The following is a 21706-nucleotide window of genomic DNA, read 5'->3' as shown; positions in this document are numbered from 1 at the left end:
GGGGACTCCACTCAACTGCAACCAGCTAAATGCAAGCTCCAGTTTTCAGGCAAACTCACTTCTACTGCATCAGAGAATTAAATTTATGGAGCAAAGCAATATAACACTGTCTCCTTCTGACAAAATAAACCCATTTAATCATTTGGCTGTGGTCTAATAAACCTGGAACTTCAGAGCCCAGAGATGTGCTCGTAAATATACAATTCCGCAAAAAACAAAACTCCCAGTGTGAATCACTTGTCCATAAGTCCCAGAGAGAGAGAGAGAGAGAGACACTTCACATGATTTAAAACATTAATGAGACAAATTTATGTAGCTGTAGACAGGAATTTCCTGATTCAAACACAAGCACAAGAGAGAACTTCCTATTTCCTCTTTCTTTCCTCCAAGAAACATTTTTAGGAGGATTTACTAGTACTCCAAGATATTAATTCCCTGGAATATATAGCTCAGGTTAGGTATAGGATTACCATTTACTGTACTGCAGCAAGAATGTAATGTCTATGTTAATCTAAACATGACTCTGCTCTGCAATTCAGAAGTGCCACTGTACTGAGTGTTTCGGTATGCGGGTTGCTACACTAATAATGCATGTCCAGACCTTGTTCCAGAAGACATGTGCTAGGACAGAACTGAGACCCGAGTAAAAAGCATGACAGTCAATGCAATATTCAGTATACAATTTGTAAATTAAATGGACTTCTGTGCACCTATCTATAGGCTCAGACCCTAAGACTGCATTTTTAGTCAAGGACTTCATTGATCATAAAGAGACATAAAAGAAAAAAAAGTTTAAATAAACATTCCCAATTATCATTGCCTCTGTGCCAGTTATGCATCCTAAACATATAGTGTACATTGATATAATCCATAGGGCAAGTTTATCAAAAGAAAAAATATTTGTCCTAGAACATGGGTTCTCAGCCTACAGGGTTGCAAAGTTTGAGGGAGGGTGAAGTGGTCATAAGCAGCCTCCCTTCTTTAAGATTAAATAAATGGAAAAGGTCAAAAACTTTGTAACATGGGGTCATACTATGCAACAGATTGAAAACCATCTTCCTCCTAGAACTTCTACCCCACTGCTAGGGCACCTCAGCTTATCACCATCACCATAACTAACATATGGGGATAGGGAGAACCATTTCAGATTTAAAGAAACTGACCTAGACCTTCTCCAAAGCTCCATCCAACTCATACCTTTTACTTAAAAGTATCCCACCAAGTACAGGTAGAACAAGTTCTGTCCGTGATGTAACTGGCAGCAGAATCTGAACCAGAGCTAAAAACAGGTGAGCTTGGGGAGAATTTGTGTGTGTGTGTGAGAGAGAAAGAGAGAGAGAGAGAGAGAGAACGGGACTAGGCTCTTGTTTTTCCTTCTTGACAAAAGATCAGGAGGGAAGACTATGGCAGCTACAGAGGATGGAAGAGAAGATCTGAAGTTTGGAGATGCAGCTAGAAACTGGTTGAGTTTCAAAGGGGATTTGAGCAGATGGAGAGGAAGGCTAAAAGGAAACCTCAAGACTTTCAGACACATGCTGGACCAGAAAACTGTGAGGGTAGAATGCTTGATGAAGAAAGTAGCATGTGTCTATGAGAACAAGACAAAAGAGAAATACAGCTGAGGAACAGGTTTGCTGAGTTGGAAAATGCAGGCAACAAGAGGAGGTGGAAGAGCAAGGAAAAGGAAAAGAAAAAAAAAAAAAAAGGAGTAGTGGGATGGGTTGCCCCCTACATCCAGAGTGCCACCTGTTCCACCAGCTTGGGCTCCCTCACTCTGTCCAGCTGAGCCAGGCCCTCAAGCCTCCTCCAGCATACGTGCGCGCGCGCGCGCACACACAGAGGTAGGACCACACTCAGCTGCAAAAAAAGTCAGACACTGATCAGCTCTTGGTGGGAAGACTCAACTCTGGGATCACCCAGCATTCAAGTGCATACCCTCTCTGGAGTGTAAATCCAAAATTGTGTTGTCTTGCTCTGCACAGAAAACTATATAGCATAAGTTCATGAAATTCACTCCCTCTCTCAATGTGGAGGAAGATATGCACAGTCTTTTGCCCCCACCCCCACCCCCGTTATGAATTGTGCAAACTGGATTTTAGAAAACAAAACAAGTTATTAACTACAAAGGATAGATTTTAAGTGATTATAACGGACAGCACACTGATCAAGGTAGATTACTGAGCAAATAAAGCAAACACGCAAACTAAGCTTAATATACTAAAGAAACTGGCTACAAGTAGTCACTTCTCATCCCAAATGTTGTTTTAAGCAGACTGCAGAGATCCCTTACGACAAACTTCTTTTGCTTGCAGCTTAGAATTCCAGATATTCCCTTCATAGGCCAGGCACCTTCTAACCTGTGTCCAGCTCTTCCCCAGTTCAGTCTTAGGTGTTTTTAGCAGTCTTCTTGGGTGGGGATCCAGTGAAGAACCAACCCTGATTAACGCTTGGGAGTGAGTTAAATAGGATTTACATGTGGCGGTAATCCTTTATTTGCCAGTTTCATCTCCACCCCTTTTTTTTGGAAAAAATACTTGCAGGTCAAGAAGGGGTCCAGTACCAGGTGACATGATCACATGATCCTGCAGTGTCAAAGCAGCATCTCAGGTAACTTCTCAGGAACGTTGGAGATTGGCTGGTTAGTCAATAAACCATTAGGGAGAACAGAACTTTGAAAATCCCAGACTGAGTCCATTTTGTCTGGTGGGCGTTCCCCAGGTGTAAACATAGGAATATTGACTAACTTCAGATACAGAAATGACACATACATACAAACAGAATAATCACATTCTGTAAATCATAACCTTTCCAATGATCTCTCACATGATCCATCTTGCATAAGACATCTTAACTATGCCACATTCCGATCATAACATTATCTCTGTGAAGAATATGGGGTGTAGTGTCACAAGTGGCTACTCCCATAACAGACAATGGAATAGCCAGACTTGGGAACCCCAGGAGGACAGAGGATCATTCACAGAAGACAAGATTACTTGCAGCCAGAAACAAGGCCAGAGAATTGTACCAACACCAGGAAGAGGAAGGTCTACATGACTGAAGACTCCCTACTATGCAGAACAGACAAGCCTGTCATCAAAGCTGATCCAAAGAACAGAAGGGTATGCTGTCTTCCGGGAGCTGGGATGTGGATCTGAAGAAGTTCCTAATGGGAGCAGGAAAGACTTCCTTCATGTGGGAACAAATGATACAGCTAGATCCTTTCTGGGACACATCAAGGAAGTCTGCGCCAGGCTGAGGAAAAGGCTTAAAGAAATGTAGACTCAAGTGGTCTTCAGTGGGATTCTACCTGTCCCTCTTAGAAGAGAGTAAAGAGGAGTCAAGATTATGATGATCAACAGATGTCTCAGGCAATGGTGCTATGAGAGGAGAGCTTTGGGATGTTTGACTACTGGAAAGCATTCAGACAGAGGATTGTTCTCTTCCTGAGTAGGGAGGTAAACAGATTTCTGAGACAGAGGCTAGCACAAGTGATTAAAGAGCTTTAAACTAGGAATATAGGAGTCCACTGAGAGATGCTCATGTCATCTCCGGGCCTGATTCTGTTATTGACTGAGAGGAAAATCAAGTAAAATAGGACACAGTAATGAAGAAAAGAACTTAGGGTAGTAGAATGGACAACAAGAGGAAAAATACTGCCAAGCTGGCAGTAAAATGACTGTAGCTAATCGAGTGAGAAACCTGGATGAAACCATGCAGAAACATTTAAGATGTCTGTATGCCAATGTAAGGAGTGTGGATTAAAAAAAATGGAGGAACTAGAACGAATGGTGCGGTAAGTGATACCGGATATTATAGGGATAATAGAAAGATGGTGAAATAGTAGTCATGACTGGAATACAGGTATTGAAGGATACATGCTGATCAAGAAAGACAAAGAAAGGTAAAGGTGGTGGAATAGCATTGTACATTAATGATGAGATAGACTATAAAGAAATTATAATTGATGGAATGGATCAAATGTGGATATGGCTAGAGACCTCTAATATTTTTAATGAAATAAACGCTACCAGGAATGTCATCATGGGATACTGATTTCCCAAACACAGATTGGAGGACAAGTGCTACCAATAATGGTAGGGCCCTGCAATCCATTTCCCTCCTGAAGAGGAAGCATCTTCACAGGTCAGTCTTATCCAGAGTAGAATCAGGCATATTGATCAATTTTTCAGGGTGAGGCAGTTTGGGTTAGTTAACTTAAAGGTCATTTTTAGAGAAGTAGTGCATTGCCCACTGGATCTCACGCCATGACCTTAAAGCCACCTTTGTGCATACAGCCCTCCTTGTATTAAGTGTGAGCTCCCAGTCATCTGCACCACAGATTCTAAAACTGGACAGTTAGAGCTCGCCAAGAATTTTCCATTCAAGTATTTTTTCGATGGAAACCACAGTTTCAATAAAATCAGTTTTTCATGGTTAGCTTGTTTTGCTGGAAGTTTTCAATTCTCTATTGGGAAAACAGACAATGTTTTGATTAGGGTCAGCCATATTAATTTACATGGAATAAATGGGCAAAAGGTGTAAACATAACCCAGTCCCTGTCCAACATTGAACAGTTGGAATAGAGGTCTGGGTTTTGGTATTCAGAGACTTAGCCTGCTTAGTATTAGAGCAAACATACCCTTGAGCATCCCTTTTATTAAAAAGATTCAGAAAAGAAGGAAACACAGTCAAAGCATTTTAAATGTAAAGTATTAAATAAGGTTTTCATTTAGCAACTTCCCTTGGTCCCTTTTTCCTTCTAAAAAAAACTCTCCCCATCTAAAGGGAAACTCCCTTCTTTGACTCTCTCTTATATGGCAATAACTTTCCATTTGGGGAAAAGAGAAGTTAGTTGAGACGAGCTGGAACTGTTGGTATTTCTGTTGTTAGAGTCCCATTTTATCCCATATGGTGTTTGAGATACAGACGCAGCAACGTAATCAGGGTCTCTTTTTCTGTCCCAGCCTGCTCAGGACATCTCTCAAGATCAGGATGAAGGCGGCTGGGGTCCCCAGGGGGTGGGGAGGGGGAAGAGACAACAGAGGTGATGGTGAAGCATGCACCAGTAAACAATTTTTCTCCCAAAAGTGTGGGGGGTTTTTTGTTTTTTTTTAAAAAAAGGACTCCCAAAAGAGTGGTGGGTGGAACAGCCTGTCCTCTCATTTCATCCACCAATTAGGCCTGGTTTCCAACACACCAGTTTTGGTTCACTGATTTCTGGTCCCATGCTATTCTTGTTCACTAGGCTCGGTCATAACATAACCCTTCCCCAGCAACACTTGTTATTATAGGTTATTGTGACATCTTATGAACTTTCACATACTTTTCACAGTTGAGCTCACAATTAGGATAAATTTGAAGGCCCAATTATCACAACAAGTCAACCCAAATGGATTCACAAACTGAAAAGTTTCTAACTAAACAAAACATTCCTTTCAAAATCAGTTAGACATTAGTCTGTTTCCCTGAGATCATGCCCCCATTTCTACTCTGAACCAGGCTCCCTGGTCATACTACACCTCCCAAAAGCACACCATAAAAGCTCAGAGGGGAGAGTTTATTGGGTCATTTGAGACCCAGCGTGGTCAGGGAGCTCAGCCTGCAGAAACAGTATGAAGCTACAGCTTCCATGAGGAGCTGCAGAATTTCAATGCCAAAATGAAATATTTTGATCCCATAACATTTATTTAAACAAAAAGACAAAGGAATTTTGTTTTGGCTCAATTCAGGATGAAAACAATTGTTGAAATGTAACTTCTTACAGGAATGAAGTTTCAGTTTTCAACCAGATGTGATCCCTGATGTACTCATTTACATGTAAACACCCAGAATGCTCTTCCAAGTCAGGCATTTCAAAGCAGAGCAACAATTAGTTTCATTTTAGACCAAAAAGTTTAGAGCTTACTCAGTTTCACCCCCCACATGTTGAGGTGTCTCACTTTCAAAGGATTAACACAGTGGTTCTCAAACTTTTGTACTGGTGATTCCTTTCACACAGCAAGCCTCTGAGTGTGAACCCCCCCACCCCCATATAGAAAAAAAGTGTTTTTAATTTAACACCATTATAAATGCTGGAGGCAAAGCAGGGTTTGGGGTGGAGGCTGACAGCTCATGACCCCCCATGTAATAACCTCATGACCCCCTGAGGGGTCCCACCCCCCAATTTGAGAACCCCAGTCTTAAGAGGACCCTAACCCTGGGAATATGGACAGATTTTGAATACTCTCCAATAACAGGCTCTGTGACAGGTTACCCCCACCTGGGGTGGCACCTGATGTACTGGGGTACCACTGAACCTGCCTGTTCCACCACCCTGGGCTCCCTTACACTGTCCTGCTGAGCCAGGCCCTAAAGCCTTCCCCAGCACACACACAGGTAGGGACACACCCAGCTGCAGAAAGACACAGACACTGAGATCAGCTCTGCATGGGAAGGCTTCAGCTAGAGAACTGCTCAGCACTCAAGGGCACACCTCCACTGGAGAGTAAACCCAAAACTATCATCGTGAGCTGCACAGAGAATTGTACAGCGTAAGCTCATGAAATTCACCTCCTCCCTCAATGTGGAGGAAGATGTGCACAGCTTTTTGCCCCTCAAATCAATTCTACAAACTGGTTTCAGAGAAAACAAAAATAAGTTTAACTACAAAAGATAGATTTTAAGAGATAAGGGTTAGCAAACAGATCAAAGCAGATTACTCAGCAAATAAAACTACTAAAGAAACTGGTTACAAGTAGTAATATCTCACCCTAAACGTTGTTTTAGGCAGATTGCAGAGGTTCTTGAAGGCAAGCTCTCTGGTTGCAGCTTAAAACATCAGATATTCCCTTCACAGGCAGACCCCTTTTCCAGACTGGGCTCAGTACTTATCTCCCCCTGACACACCCATCTTTGTTTATTAGTCCTTGTCTACACTATGCATGACAGTCCATCTAAGCTACGTCAACTTGTTAATAGTGTAACTCAAGTTGACATAGCTTAGATCTACTTACCGCAGAGTCCACACTACGTGGTGTCAACTGGAGACGCTCTCCTGTCGAACCCCTTACTCTTCTTTATCCGGTGGAGTACAGGAGAATGATCAGTGGTCGATTTAGCAGGTCTTTACTAGACCTGCTAACTTGACGGCCGATGCATCAATCCTCCAGTAAGTGTAGACAAGCCCTTAAATGTTCACAGCAGTCATCCTGGGCAGGGATTCAGTGAAGAATGAACGCTGATTAGTTCACTCTCCTGCCTTAAGTAGGTTTTACATATGGTAGGAACCCTTTGTTTTCCAGTGTGGTTTCCCACACAAACCCTCTGTGGGAAAATACTGATATTGTATCATGGAGTCCAGTACCAGGTGACACAATTACATGACTCTGCAGTGTCAAAGCAGCCATGAGTTTCTAGCATCCCAGGAAAGCAGGAAATTAGCATCTTCAAAGACCTGTTGTTCTCCTTATTGGTCCATTGACTTGTTCCCAGCTAGACAGACAGACTGATTGCATTCTGTCAGGTGGGCATTCCCAAGGAGCAAACACTTTTGTACTACGGATGTGTAGTCAATATTCCTAATTTTAGATACAAAAAGGATGCATGCATATAAATAGGATAATCATATTCAATAAATCATAACCCTTCCAAGGATACCTCACATAATCATAATGTATTTTATGCAAGATAGGTTATGACAACAACCATATCATAATATCATTATGAAAAATATGGGAACCATGTCACAGGCTCCATGAACATGGAATGGGTTTTCAACAGCATCTCCTAGTGTCAATCACAAAAAAAAAGTGCCAGACAATCACTGTTCAGACAAGCGCATAGAGGTGCACCAAGAAAACCGTATGATAGGAGAGTTGCACAGCAACTGTCTACACTACATGCAACTCTTGCCTGAGCTATCAATTAAATTCAGCCTCAACATTATTAATCAAAAAAAATCATATATGAATTATTTGTTCAGATAACACATTTAAAAAAAACAGTCATTGCTTCAGGAGCAAAAGGAAAAAAAGGAAAAATATATTTTAACAAAATATTATTGAAAAAGCTGAACTTTGGAATGTTTAATAATTTTTAGAGGTAGGTTAATCCTGCAGAAAAATATTGTGTAAGAATAAGAAAATTTTAAATTAAAACACTTCAGCTGTGTACACAAGTTTGCTTGCCAGGAAGATGCATGTGACCAACTTTATTTTTATGAATGCTCACAGAGCACAAGTTTTAAACTTTTATGCCAGAATATTAGCAGAAAGTGAATTTACTTTCTGCAAAGATGTGCAGTGTCTCGAAAGTTATCCCCATACAGATCCTGAAACTGAAACCTCTTATGTTTAGGCTCAACTCTAAGCATGCAAGCACACCCACTAAATTCAGCATGGCTACTTACATTCTTCAAATATGAACCATTAGTAACTAAGTATCTGAGCCTCACTCAGGAAACACAAAGTACCCTATGATTTAGGGTAATCAGTCACACCCAAGCAACAGCTCAAATTTTGGATTTAAATTTTTCAGAAAGCAAGTCACAGACAAGAGGTTGTGAATACTGAACATGTTTGAGAAGAGTCTCAGACAAAGATTCAATCTGTCTTAAAGGCAGTGTCAGTTGAGGATGCACAGGTAGTCTCACAAGAGGGAGATGTCTTTGCCCTAGTCCCACTCCCATCCACCTCAGGTCCTTCTAATCACAGAGTCCCGACATTAAATAAGATTACACAGTCGGGTAGGGGGATGGGAAGCAGTGTTCAAGAATTTCCTCTGCATTCACAACAGTTACCGTTAAGTAACTTTTCAAAGGTCTGTGTACTCTCATTTGATAGAGATCAACAAGCAGTGCTCCACCAGGATGACTGGACAAGGAGTTTAGCTTAACATAGGCAGTAGGGTAGCTCTCTGAAACTGACCACTGGAGCGCAATGCTAAATCCAAGGGGTAGTGACTGGTGAAAGCATGCACTAAACTCCAAGTACTCCTTTGCAAATGTACACTAAGACAACCAAGGCATCATATGTCACTCTCGGAAATTGCCTAGCAAGTACACGACCCTCAGTGACCAGGGTGCTGGCTGCTTCCTTCTGTTCCCCAAGCAGAGACTCCAGTGAGGTTCAGGGCATCCCATAAGACATAATTAATGGGACACAGTATGACAATTAGCTGGATGGGTAAAATAGCCTGCCAAAAGCATCCAGCTTATGCCCTCCCATCAGAAGGGCCAACAAGGTATCTCACTGTGCCCCTTACTCTCTTCTGTGTTGTCCATTTCACCTATGGAGCTGGTCAGAGGGAGGTGTCCTCAGCTAATACAGGATACATCTTACCACTCTTGGATACAGGAGGGGGACGAGAATGAAGAGGGAGACAGCCAGCCTTAGCCTGCTTGAGAAGGCCAGAGCTGATGGGTAGGACCAGCTTCTCCAGGGCTTGCATTTTATTAAGTTCAATAGCTGTCTCTGCTGTGATACACTATGGTTTGTAATTATAGCATATTTCCCTTTCTCCCCAGTAGTTCCTGAAACTGTCTATCAGTCATGAAGGGAAACAAATGAAGCACCAATCTGATCTTCTGCTAAGCTGCCATCTTATGTTCCTCCAAAGGAGATTTTTAAGATTCCTCTGAATGAGTCTTATCCCATTTCTCAGATATAGGCAGGTTCTCCCACAGATCTTAAAGGTCTGGGCTGGGGCTTGAATCACTGCTGGAAAGGAAGGTTGCCATCTGCAACAGAATCAGAGTCAGTATCAATATCAGTGAAGGAGTTAGTCTCACAGCCTCCAGCAAGGGTATGTGGTGCTACCTCAGAAGCTTGAGAGGGCCCTGCACGATAGCCTTCCCTGATGTCTGGATCTAAAGGGACAAAAAGTGACTGGGCTCTTGAGGTTGAGTTGGGAAACCCTCCAGGTTCATCTCCTAAGGGGTTGAAGGCAGTTCCAGACAGACTGGAGAGTCAGTATAAGCACACAGGGCCGGCTCCAGGCACCAGCTCAGCAAACAGGTGCTTGGGGCAGCCAATGGAAAGGGGCAGCACTTTGGGCTCTTCGGCAGCAGGTCCCATCCTTCTCAGAGGGAAAGACCTGCCACTGAATTGCCAAAGAAGCAGGGGTGGTGGAGCTGCCACGGAAGTGGCTTGGGGGGGGGGGGCGCTTGGGGCAGCAAAAACCCTGGAGCTGGCCCTGCAAGCATAGGATCAAGCAGCATAGAAGCATGTGCTTGCAGTGGTTAGTAGCCTTATTTGTGCCCCTCACCCCCACCCCTAAACAGAGGCCAACATGGAGAAAAACGCAGGCATTACTGAAATCTTAAATAGTGAGAAGCCCACGTCAGCGCAGAGCTGTCTCCCTCTGTAAGGGCATAGAAGAGACTGCAGCGGTGCCATTGGCTAGTACCTGGGGCCCTCACTGAGCTACAAGTATTAAGGAACAGAAAGATGGTGCTTCCACTTTCCTTTTGCTTACATCCCTCCTCTGATGACATTTCCTTTTTCCATTATCCTACCTGTTACCTGTGTGGACTTGTAAAACTGAGACAGAGGCACTGGCATCAGAGAATAGATGCTGAGTTGGTGGCTGGGGTAACTATGTCAAATGAGGAGTAGACACAGAGCGGGGTGCTTCCGTGTTAAGGCTATTGAGGGCTGAATAGGCAGTTGCCAGTTTGGGCTTTGGTGCTGCTTTTGATTTAGCCAGCACCAGTGGCATAAGGTAAGAGATTCAGTTCCAGCATAAGGCCAAGGAAATTCCAGTCTTGGGCCCATGAGAAAAAGTGGAGCTGAGACTGGAATAGAAAAATATCTTCAATCCCATGACAAAGAATCTCGTAATTTAGGTTGGCCTCAGTACACTCAATGAGTGCATCAGAGTATCAGGTTGTATGTGCTGAGAAGACAGATGAGCTTGGATCCTCAAACATCTCTCCCTTCTAGTGCAGAGAATGAAGTCATGGCAAACTGCACACCTGAGTTACCAAGCACATCTGCTGCCAAAATAGAAGGCACTGAATGCGGGCATCAGTCTCCAACATGATCTGGTAGCAGGTGGCGCATCTCAAGGCTCTTAACGAACTCACAGGGATTTTGCTGAGCCCCTGAGGGGCCGAAGATTCCTGAGATAAGACCATGTATGATAAGCTACCCTATACCACTCTACACAGACCACCTATGGGGGACGGAAAAACTACAATTAGGGAAGATCTAGCCTGAGGACATGAAGGCAGCAAAGGAAACGAGGTGACAGGGAGGTGTCCACTCTCTTACATAGCGCAGGACAATGTCATATGAAATCTCTCATGCACCTTTCCCCCTCCATCATGGACATCTGCACCCTAAAAAAGAAGTCAAAATCCCTGTACCCCATCTCTGTTAACTGCATCAACCCCATAATCCCCCCGAATGTTGTCAAAGGAGTTCATTCACCAAAAAGTTCTACTGCACAGAATGAGGGGCGGTGAGAGCGGGAAGGGAGAGACAGCTGACTATTCCAGTGCAGAGTCCCCCACCCCTATTCACCAAAGACAAAATGGCACTTTATGAATTGAAATCAGGGCTCTAACAATTTGTGAAAAGGTTGGGGAAAATATTGTCTCCATCCTTCAAACATAGTGTCCCTTTGCAACCAAGGTTTCAGCTGACAAACCAGAACTAAAGCACAAGCCCATTCCAATTTTGGATCTAATGTGGAGTGGTGAATTTAGAAGTTGGGATTTGAATGCTAATTCTCCTCCACAAAACACTCTAAGGTGCAGATTTCAAGACACATGCTTAGTCCATTTCTAGAATAAGTTCTGATAGTAAAAATTGATGCGAATACCCATACCAGAGTAAATCAGATCTCTGGCTGGTAAAATTTCTGACTTCAAAGGCTCTTTTGAAGGGATACCTCATTTGGCAGAAAATGAAAGGAATTTCAGTATCTGTATTAAAAAATGGTGTTTCCTTTCTGTCACTATCTTCATGCATATTTTGGAGGTGAGCAATGTGTATTCTTTGGCATTTGCCTGGAGTCTCAAAGAATGTAACAGATCATAGGCCTAGCTACAAACAGAGCTAGTGATCTTATACTGTCCTGGGTACCATGAGGGTAAATTGTACAGAAGATCATCAGACGTTTAAGAATAAAAACAAATAGAGTGCCTCTTTCGTAGTCAGAACAACAGAAAACTTTGAAACTTTCCTATTGGTCCCCTATTACCAGCTGACCTTTTCAGCAGTCTCCTATAATGCTTCAGTGCAGACCAAAATTCACTGCTGGTGCAATCCACTGAAACCAATAGGTTTCTATAAGGATGAATTAGATCCTGTGTATCTAAAACCAAAACACAGTAAAATTTCACTGAAGTGAAATTGCAGAGGTAGCATTTATGGATAACAGCTGGAGAACATTAACTCTGTCTCTCTCTCTCTTTCTCCCTGGGGTTCAAAAATGTTGCTGTTCAGACAGGAAGCAGTCACACACCACACTGCATACTACAAGATTTATAGGATACAAGAACAAGTTGCAAAGCATTAGAAAATAATGCAGTGGAGGAGGGGTTGATGAAGAACCTATCACAGCAGAATAATTTTAATTGCCTCATATTTTAAGCCTCACTGATGTAGTTTACCTAGAACAGAAAATGGTCCAATACCTGAACATGAAAACTGGAAAAGATTTAGCCATTTAAAAATGGCTAAATATCACTGTCCATTATTTACTCTTCTGCTCATCTAGGGCCTGATCCAGGGAAGTGCTAAGTGCACTTAACTCCCACTGAGGTCAATGGGCATTAAGATGCTCAGAACCTACCTGAAGGTGCTCACAGTACATTGTTAAAACTAGGACCGAGATCATGTAAACCAAGGGTTCTCAAACTGGGGGTTGTGACCCCTGAGGGGGGTCACGAAGTTATTATGTGGGGGGTCACAAGGCCAGCCTCCACCCACAAACCCCAATTCTCCTCCAACATTTATAAAAAAAGAGTTAAATATAAAAATGTGTTTTTAAGGTAAGGGCAGGGGTCTCACTCAGGGGCTTGCTGTATGAAAGGGGTCACCAACGCAAAAGTTTGAGAACCACTGATGTAAACAAGGAGGTAGTACAGTAATTGGAAAGGCTAACCAGTTGTTTGATTTCACTCAGCAGCAGGCAGACAGAATGAGCCTTGGGATAAGCTACTGACATGACTAAAAATACAGACTCTACTGGTGGTTTCAGGCTGATACAGCAATAAAGGGAGCATGAGTTACAGTAACAAAAGCCAAGTAACACGCACACCCAACTACTTCAGCTATCAATGTGTACATGTTTAGTTATTAACTAGTAACTCAGACCCTACCTTGCCGCTCCTTGTGCGGAAAATGCCATTATTTTAAAATGCAGTTTTATAATGGCAGACTATGTCAGAATTAATACCTCTACAAATAGGCTATTGCAGTAGAATTTAGTTAACTTACTGCAGTTGTGCTCGCTCTTTAAAGGGGGAAGCCAATTTCTTTTTCTACAAAAAAAAAAAAGCACGTTTAGTCTTTTACCCCCTCTGGCAGCTTCTTTCAGAAGCTTTCCATTTGCCAAAAGTCTTGAAAATATAAATGTTCCCTGCCAATAACTTTGATGACACGAAGATAGCAGACTAATTATCATTCCTTAGCTGACACAGTCTGCAGAGAGAACAGACACATACAAGGAGCTGTCAGGGAGGAAACGGGTCAGTTGACACACCAGGAGAACGTTGCTGTAGACCCTTTAAAGCTATGTAGCAGCGGTTCTGTGAGGCAGAGCCACCCAGGTGGGAAAGGGTTACTGCATGTAAAGCCCATACAGGCAGCACTCAAGAGCGATGTAAAAGTAACTAGATTTGCGGAGTGAGCAATTGATGTCGATACAGGAGTGGACATAAAACGTAGCTAAGGCTGAAAAGGAAGCGCAGTGAGGCTGGAGAGGAGCGGTGTATTTTAGACTTGGGGTTTCTAGCTCCCATCTACGGTCCGGCTGCTTTACACGAATGTCTATGAAATATTTGTTTGCACACCCCTGATATTGTCTGTGCCATCCATCTGGTGGCCGGAAAGCTGGCCCCTTCCTCCACAACTGCAAGCAAGGAGATGCCCGAATAAAACAAGCCTCAAAAGTTGGGATACAAAGGGAAGCGAGCCAAATCCATCCCGCAACTGGCCAGCCCCCTCCCCCGCTCTCCCTGCTGCCTGGGAAGGGAACTTCCCCCACTCTCGGCTGGGGGACACACAAAGCCAACTCCGCAGCAGCCGGCTGAGCGTCCCCGCCCAAGGCGCCCGGCAAGTCGCTGGGCTGGGCTCACTCACCCTCACTGCCGTACTGTTTGCCATTGTTCGCGCCCATCCTGCAGGCTTCATGCTCCCCCGCTGCCAGCACACACCATGGCTCCCCGGCACGGAACGGAGGCGGCGGGGCGGGGACCCCGCTGGTGCGGAGCTCCGGCTTTTACATGCTGCAGGCACTCGGGCCCTTCAGGCAGAGCCAGCCCCGCCCCAAGCAGCCACCCCAACGAGGGAGGGGGGGAGTGAGGGGAAAGCCCCCAGTGCACTCGCTCCTCAGGCCCCCGCCGCGGGCACCACGGCTGGGCAGCAGCTTCAGTTGTAATCCACACACGGGTCAGCAGCAATCCCAGGGCGCAGCCTCCACCCGCTCCCGCCGGCAGGGGCCGATGCGCCTTGCTCAGCTCTCCGGGGCGCCTCCAGGCTCTCCCTCCCCGCCCGCGCGGCAGCCACTTGTTGCTCAGCCCCGCTCCAGCGCCGCAGACTTTTGTTAGCGCCAGGCGCCTCCTCCCCGCATCAATCGCTCCCCGGGCCGAGAGGGCTGGGCAGGGGCGGGCCGCGCTGGGGGGGCTGCAGCCTTTTAAAGATACAGCGCGCGCTCCCCGCACGCCCCTGGGAACTGACCCGCGGAGGCTTAAGGAGGCGGAGCGGAGAGGCGCTTAGTTAAGGAGTTTGTAAGGTTTCTCCGTCTTGCGAGGCAGGCTGGTGCTCTGTGCGTGTGTCACGGAGGACACAGGTTTCTTAAGAAATGCCACTGTTTCTAACCTCGGGCCCCCTGCTCATGCATTTGGGGGACTCGGTTGCCTCTTCTACACGTATTTGCTCCCTGCCAGGGCATGTGTTTTCCCCTGGGTTGCACTGTAATTGGAGACAGACTGATAAACTGCTCTCTTGTGTCCCACATCCTAACTCCCTCCCAGAGCCCACACCCAAATCTCCTGCCCCAGCCCTGAGCCCCCTCCCACGCCCTAATTCCCTTTTGAAGCCTACACCCCTTCCTACACCCCAATACCTTTCCCCAGCCCTGAGCCCCTCCTGCAACCCAAACCCTTCATCCCCAGAACCACACTTGAACCCGCACCTCCAGATGGAGCCCGTACTCCCTCCTGCATCCTACTCTCCTACCCCAGCCTTGAGCCCCCTCCTGCACTTTGAATCCCTTGGCCCCAGCCCAGAGCCCCCTCCCACACCCTGAAGTCCTCATTTTTGGCCCCACCCTGAAGCCTGCACCCCTGCCAGAGCCCTAACTCCCTCCTGCACCCCAACCCCCTGCCCCAGCCCAGTGAAAGTGAGGGTGGGGGAGAGCAAGCAAAGGATGGGGTAGGGGGATGGACTGAGCAGGGGCAGGGCAAGTGTGTTTGGTTTTATGCAATTAGAAAGTTGGCAATCCTACCCTCATGCCAGTCTGTCCCCCCCCACTAGCCCTTCTGAACCCCTGTCTGTGACCCCCCCCAGCAGCCCCATGTGCCCCAAGCTGTCTGTCTCCCCCATATCCCCTACCGCCTCACCTGGCCCCACAGGCAGGGCACTGTGAGGAACACAGCCTCTTCTGTTCTGTATCCACAACTTGCTGCTCCTGCCTGGGAGTGGCTGCCCTCTGTTCTGGTGCCACAGGAGCCTCTAATGGTTGAAAGTTGTAACTGCAGAACCTCTCCAGCAGACTTTTTCTGGGAGAAAATAAATTCTCCATGGAGACATGAATTCTGCACACGCGCAGTGGCGCAGAATTCCTCAAGGAGTAACATATGCCATGTATATTATTTGAAGCTTCATTGGCCACTGGGTATTGTGTCCATCATTTAGGTTTCTGTAATGCCTAGTTGGAAAGGTCATAAATTTGCCATAGCACTTTAGAGGCATACACTCAAGACGTGTAGAAACTCAGTCCCTTCTGAATTTAGGGAAAAATTTATCTTAAAAATTGTCAGCTTAAGACCAGTTCTACATCATAATGGTTTGAAGAACAGAGTCCACAAGTAGGTTCACAAAGCCATTTGCAGTGCATAAAAACTCTGATCCTACAAACAATGCTACTGGTGCCCCTTTTGGCCCAAGCAATTAGCTAGTAAGTGGGGCCTTGGAGGACTGTTTCTGTATGGAGAAAATGAAGATTCAAGTCAGGTATATCTATGTAAATAAACAAGATTGCAACAAAGAACGTACAGAGTCCTGTTCACCTGAACGCAGTAAAAACAAACAGCAGGAGGCAGTCTTCACAATTCCAAGCTGTCATTTCAGTCAGCACTCTACTCAAAAAGAAGTTTCTTTGGTTTGCTTTCAAGGCCATGCTTCTCTGGTTTTCTGGCTGCTTCCTCCATATTTTCAGTTTGCTTGCTGCTCTGACACACACACTCATAAATGCAATCTAATGAATGCAATAGGCCCTGTGTTTACTATCAGTTCCTAGGGAAACCACCTCTTATTCTCTCCAACTCAGTTCTTTTCTTAGGCTTTCCATGTATCCAGTGCTTTATGCAGTAGTTTCTGTTGTTTCATCTATCTTATTCCATGAAGGAGCTTCATTGCTTCCCCTCACCCCCACCCTTTACTCAGAATAAATGGCAGCTAGCATGCTTATTAGCTTCACCAAGGTCTGTGATTGCTTTTAGATTAGAGACACTTGCCAGCAGCTACCAACACCCTCCAATTTAACACTACATATTCTTATGTGCTGGTTGACAAAGGGCTCCATGTCCTATCCACCCTGTAGAAGCACCAGGCACAGCTCCATACTTAAAATTGTGTTAAGTTGAGAAATCCTGCTGTAAATACAATCTGTTAGGTACAGAAAAAGGGATTACTCTCCCAAGAACATCAACACTTACTTTTAAGTAATGGTTGCATCTACAGGTTACTGGTAATAAACTGGTTCCATAAAATTAAATGTAATTAGTCTAAGCTAATATTCTTAATTTATGTCCTTAAGCAGATCTTTTTAAGAAAAAAAGATAGCCAGTTTGTGTGTTCACATATATAGGGGCTATTTAGTGGGCATAGCTGATACTGTAGTGAGAAGCGATGGCACTGGTGACTGACAGGCTGTCTAGATGGAATTAGTTAAGCAGTAATCCCATTGAAGCAGGTCATTAAGGCTTTTTTTTTCTGGACTGCTTTTATAAATGCTTGGGGCCTGATCCCAGACAGTGCTGAAATGCCCTCATCTCCCCCGGGAATCAGTGGAATTACAGGCACACAGCACCTCACAGCATCAAGTTAGTTGCTCAGGTGCTTAAGTCTTTGCAGGATCATAAAGGCACTGCGGTTGCATTTCCAAGACAAAATATTTTTATTTGGGGATTTTTGCCATTTTTTTTCCAATTTAGACAAAATTTTCCATTTTTGAAGTTTTCCATGGGGGAGGGGACATTTTCCAACTGACTCCAGATTTAATTCAGTTTGAAAGCCACTCATCTCCCATCATTCCAATGTTGAGCTACACATTGTGTCCTAATTTACACCAATTTATCAGGATTATTACTTTCTATTGGGAAGGCATATTTGTTTTTTTTTTATATGGGGGGTGGGAAACGTACAACTCACTCTTTGTAACTAAAGAGTGATCAGGGCACTGTCAACCTATGGAACTCTTTACTAGAGGATGTTGTGAAGGCCAAGACTATAACAGGGTTTAAAAAAAAAGAACTAGATAAATTCATGGTGGATAGGTCCATCAATGGCAGGGATGCTGTCCTTAGCCTCTGTTTGCCAGAAGCTGGGAATGGATCACTTGATGATTACCTGTTCTGTTCATTCCCTCGGGGGCACCTGGCACTGGCCACTGTTGGATGACAGGATACTGGGCTAGATGGAACTTTGGTCTGAGCCGGTATGGGTGTTCATATGCAGCTTTTATTATTCTGTATTATTCCTTTAACATTGTACAAGCCAAGTAATATTTTTCTAATTACTTTTAGACTCCAATCAGGATGTTTAAACTTTGAAATGGCTGCACATATTTCATAATCAGACACTAACATCATCATGTTGACTGCTGTTGGGCATACTGAATTGGAAAAGAATCCAGAAGAGAGTCTGACTAAGTTACTGACCCCTTAAGTAAAGCAATCAAACACATTTTTCAACTACAAAATGACTCAAATTCAAAGATTATCTTGAGACTATAAGTAATAATCTATTTTGATTTCAAAAGTTACAGAATCACTGTGGCATTATGACAAAAGTCATGGCCCCGGTCCCATAGACTTTGTGTAACTTGAGCCATGTGAGTAGCCCCATTAAAATTAACATTATTACTCACATGAGAAAATTCATACATGTGCCTAAATCTCTTCAAGATCTAGGCTTAGATCAGCTCATATTATTACCCATTGTTTTGGGTGGAACCTTTTCTGCTCTGCCGTGGAATATAGCATGCCGCAGTATCTGTGGCAGGCTGTGTTGTCTGGTTTAGAAGTTCCTGTGCAGTTTATGTGATTGCTTGTTTTGGTGTCACAAGGTCCCTGGTTGGTTTACTGTTTATCCTGAGTACCCACAATGGTAAATAATATTTGTAATACTGATGGACTGTTAAACCAAACACTATCCAATAGTAAATCAATTGGTCTTTATACAAACCTCCCCACTTTATTGGTGTTACATACCTTTCAATCCAATGTTTCACCATAACATTTACACTTCTATATTTCAGTACATAAACATTCCCCTATGATCACTTTTCAGAGATGATTTAACAGTCTTTGTAGTGTGGCCATAATATATAGCATGTGACACCTGGGTTCTTTAAAGCTTGAGAAGAGCAGCATCCTCAGTTCTTTTCTATCCCTTCAGAGGTCCGTTCATAAATGAAAGTCTGGGAATCATTCCAGCTAGCAGGATTCCAGGCCTTGGGTTAATAGTTGGGGACCCCTTCCTCAAGAGTGTTGAGTTTAAAGACCCAGATCCCTCATTAAAAGATCAGTCTTTATAATTAAATAATCACATTAGATTCATTTTCTGTGTTTTGAAGAGGCCTTCTATAGTTTCCAGACTAAGCCAGGTTAGTCCAGTACTCCTAAATTGGCATTTAAGTCACTAATGAAAGGGACTGTTCCTTCTCTCTGTAGAAAGAACCTGGAAAGAGAAAAAGAACATAGCGACATACATGTGGTTCACAAGTTCTGTAGCAAGCACACACATATGGTGCAAATAGAACATTTGGATGCATACTTGTGTATAGCTGTTTATGCTTCATGTATATAGAGAAAAGGGAGAGTTCACACACTCAGTTCTGTATACACACTGAAGAAGCTGTTGTTCAAGAATAGTTAATTTCTTATATTGGGGGAATGTGGGAGAGCTTACCCAGTCTGACATCAGGAGTATCCACTGCCACTGTTTCCCCTCAGCACTCATCTACAGGCTTATAGGTTGTAGTGGTGCTCTTATGTAGGAGTCTCCTGTGTGTTGTGGCACTGAGGTGATTTAGCCCTTCAGAAAACCTAGAGTTCATCCCTTTCTGAATAGAGTCCAAAGGAAATAAAACCAGCCTTCTACACCACACTCTTGTCATGGCATGCTTCCTCTGAGGGTGCATCCTCTTCAATAGTCTTTAGCTTTTCTGTATAGCTCAATTTTCAGCTCTCATTGGCCCCTAACAATCTCTCTTTGTTGTTGTTAACAGGGTCAGTACACCATCTCATAGAGTAACATTCTACTACAGGTTTCAGTCTCTGCAACACTTACAATTGGAGTATCTAGCTTGCAACACAAATTGCCCAGCCTTCTTTTTCCAGGGTCATTTACTACATACCCACTGTAGGCCTTCTCACTGGCCCTTTCATAGATATTCTCACTCTTTAGCTAAGCATCCACTCCCAAGTGAGCTCTCCCTTATACCTCACAAACCACTGAACATAGGCTGCCTTTATATGCCCAGCAGGCCTGGTTCTGAGTCACATGCTCCCCCAACACAGGATCCTCCTGGTCACAGGTGAAGCTGAGCAAGGAGCACCAGAAACTCCCTGGAAGTGGAGGGGTGCCCAAATTGTGACCGCATCCCCCCATCCTGCCTCTCCCACTCTAGGCCCTGCCCTCCCACTGCCTCTCCCCCCTGAGGCCCCATCCTCTTGTTGCCTCTTCCCCCTGCTTGCTTCTCTCTGCCCCCTCCCCTCTGTCGCTCACCCCTAAGGCAGGTAAAAAGTGATGGGGCAATCGCCCCTTGTCCCTTCCCCTCCATTCCGGCACCTCTGAGCTGAACCAAGACTCTCTTAAAGAACCAGCTTACACCCTGCTACAGGAAATGATGACCATTCTCTAAAAGACAAAGCAAGTGCAGATTACATTTCTTTGTAATCAGCTTTCCAATGAAACTAATATTATTTCCATCCGAGTCCTTTTAATACAAAAACCAGAACTTAGGGAATGAGAAGGAAGACATGGTAATCCTTGATAATGGAATAAAAAGTCAGGAATAAACATATTGTTCATAGTAAAGCATAACAGAGGTACAATGCCCTCATTAAATAAAAGGGTCAACAGTTAACTAAATTCAAAACATCAGACTTTAATCCATTACAACAAGCTAAGGTGTGGATGTCAAGAACCCAAAAGAGGTCATTGCTGGTAGTTGCCCTCATGCAAAGAGGGGTCATTCCCCTATGTAAGTGGGCATTTGCAGATGTACCTCTTCATATATGGCCATCAAAATGTACTTCCCCTTCTTTGTCTGCATAATACATCACTCATTTACTTTGTATGCTTTATGCAGATCCTTAAAGGTATTAGGCACTTGATTTGAATGGGAGTTAGGTGCTTAAATAACTTTGAGGATCTGGGCCCAGGTCCTTTAGGCTGTACATCAGCATCATTACCTCTAGCTTAGGAGCCTGTTCAAGCTGTGTCAAGAATTCCAACAAAGTGGATGCAGTGCACAGTGTAGACATAGGAACTAGGTTCAGCAGAAAGCTCCCTTTCTCTGGTTTTCATCTCCCACTACTCGCTTGACTTGTCTCATGTGTCGATGATTCGTTCTGAAATTTACCCAAAGGGCACTGTCTACAGGGAATAATGTAAATCCAACACAATTACTATATATGTAAATTCCAGAAATTTACATGACCCATCATATAATTGACTAATTTCTGCTTCAATTAAAATCAGTCACTTGCTTCTGGAAAACAAAGTAGCGGTTGCTTCATTTCTAACATATATACATATTATTCTTATTTTTCCCTGTACATTTAAATCATTTCCATATGTCCTCCATATTTAACAGATTTAACATAGGGTCTTTATTGTCACTTTAAATTACCTGGCAGTAAGATAAATGCAATATTTGTAATTTTGTTTGTTTGGGGCTGGCAGGCTGAGAGAGAGCAGCTGGAATTTATGTTGGAAAATGAGGGAGAAGTAGCATGGGATGAGGAATGGCTTCAGATTAGGAAAAAGAAACAAAGAAAACAAATATCTGTATCTGAAGCAGAGGGAGCAGACAGGGATCGAGA

General features: G+C 44.0%; 1 protein-coding gene across 1 annotated transcript in view; it reads right to left on the bottom strand.

Annotated features, from left to right (window-relative positions):
• FBXL7 (F-box and leucine rich repeat protein 7) overlaps positions 1 to 14731 on the bottom strand; it is a 346458-nt gene extending 331727 nt beyond the window's left edge. Inside the window, exon 1 of the mRNA XM_032789743.2 lies at positions 14292 to 14731. Within this exon, the coding sequence (XP_032645634.1) occupies positions 14292 to 14328 (37 nt within the window). The 5' untranslated portion in view covers positions 14329 to 14731. The remainder of the gene's footprint in view (positions 1 to 14291) is intronic.
• Positions 14732 to 21706: the final 6975 nt, after the last annotated feature.

The sequence above is a fragment of the Chelonoidis abingdonii genome, chromosome 2 (assembly GCF_003597395.2).
Source record: "Chelonoidis abingdonii isolate Lonesome George chromosome 2, CheloAbing_2.0, whole genome shotgun sequence".
NCBI lineage: Eukaryota > Metazoa > Chordata > Testudines > Testudinidae > Chelonoidis > Chelonoidis abingdonii.
Note: the sequence above shows the minus strand (reverse complement) of the source record. Positions and strands in the feature narration are given on the sequence as shown.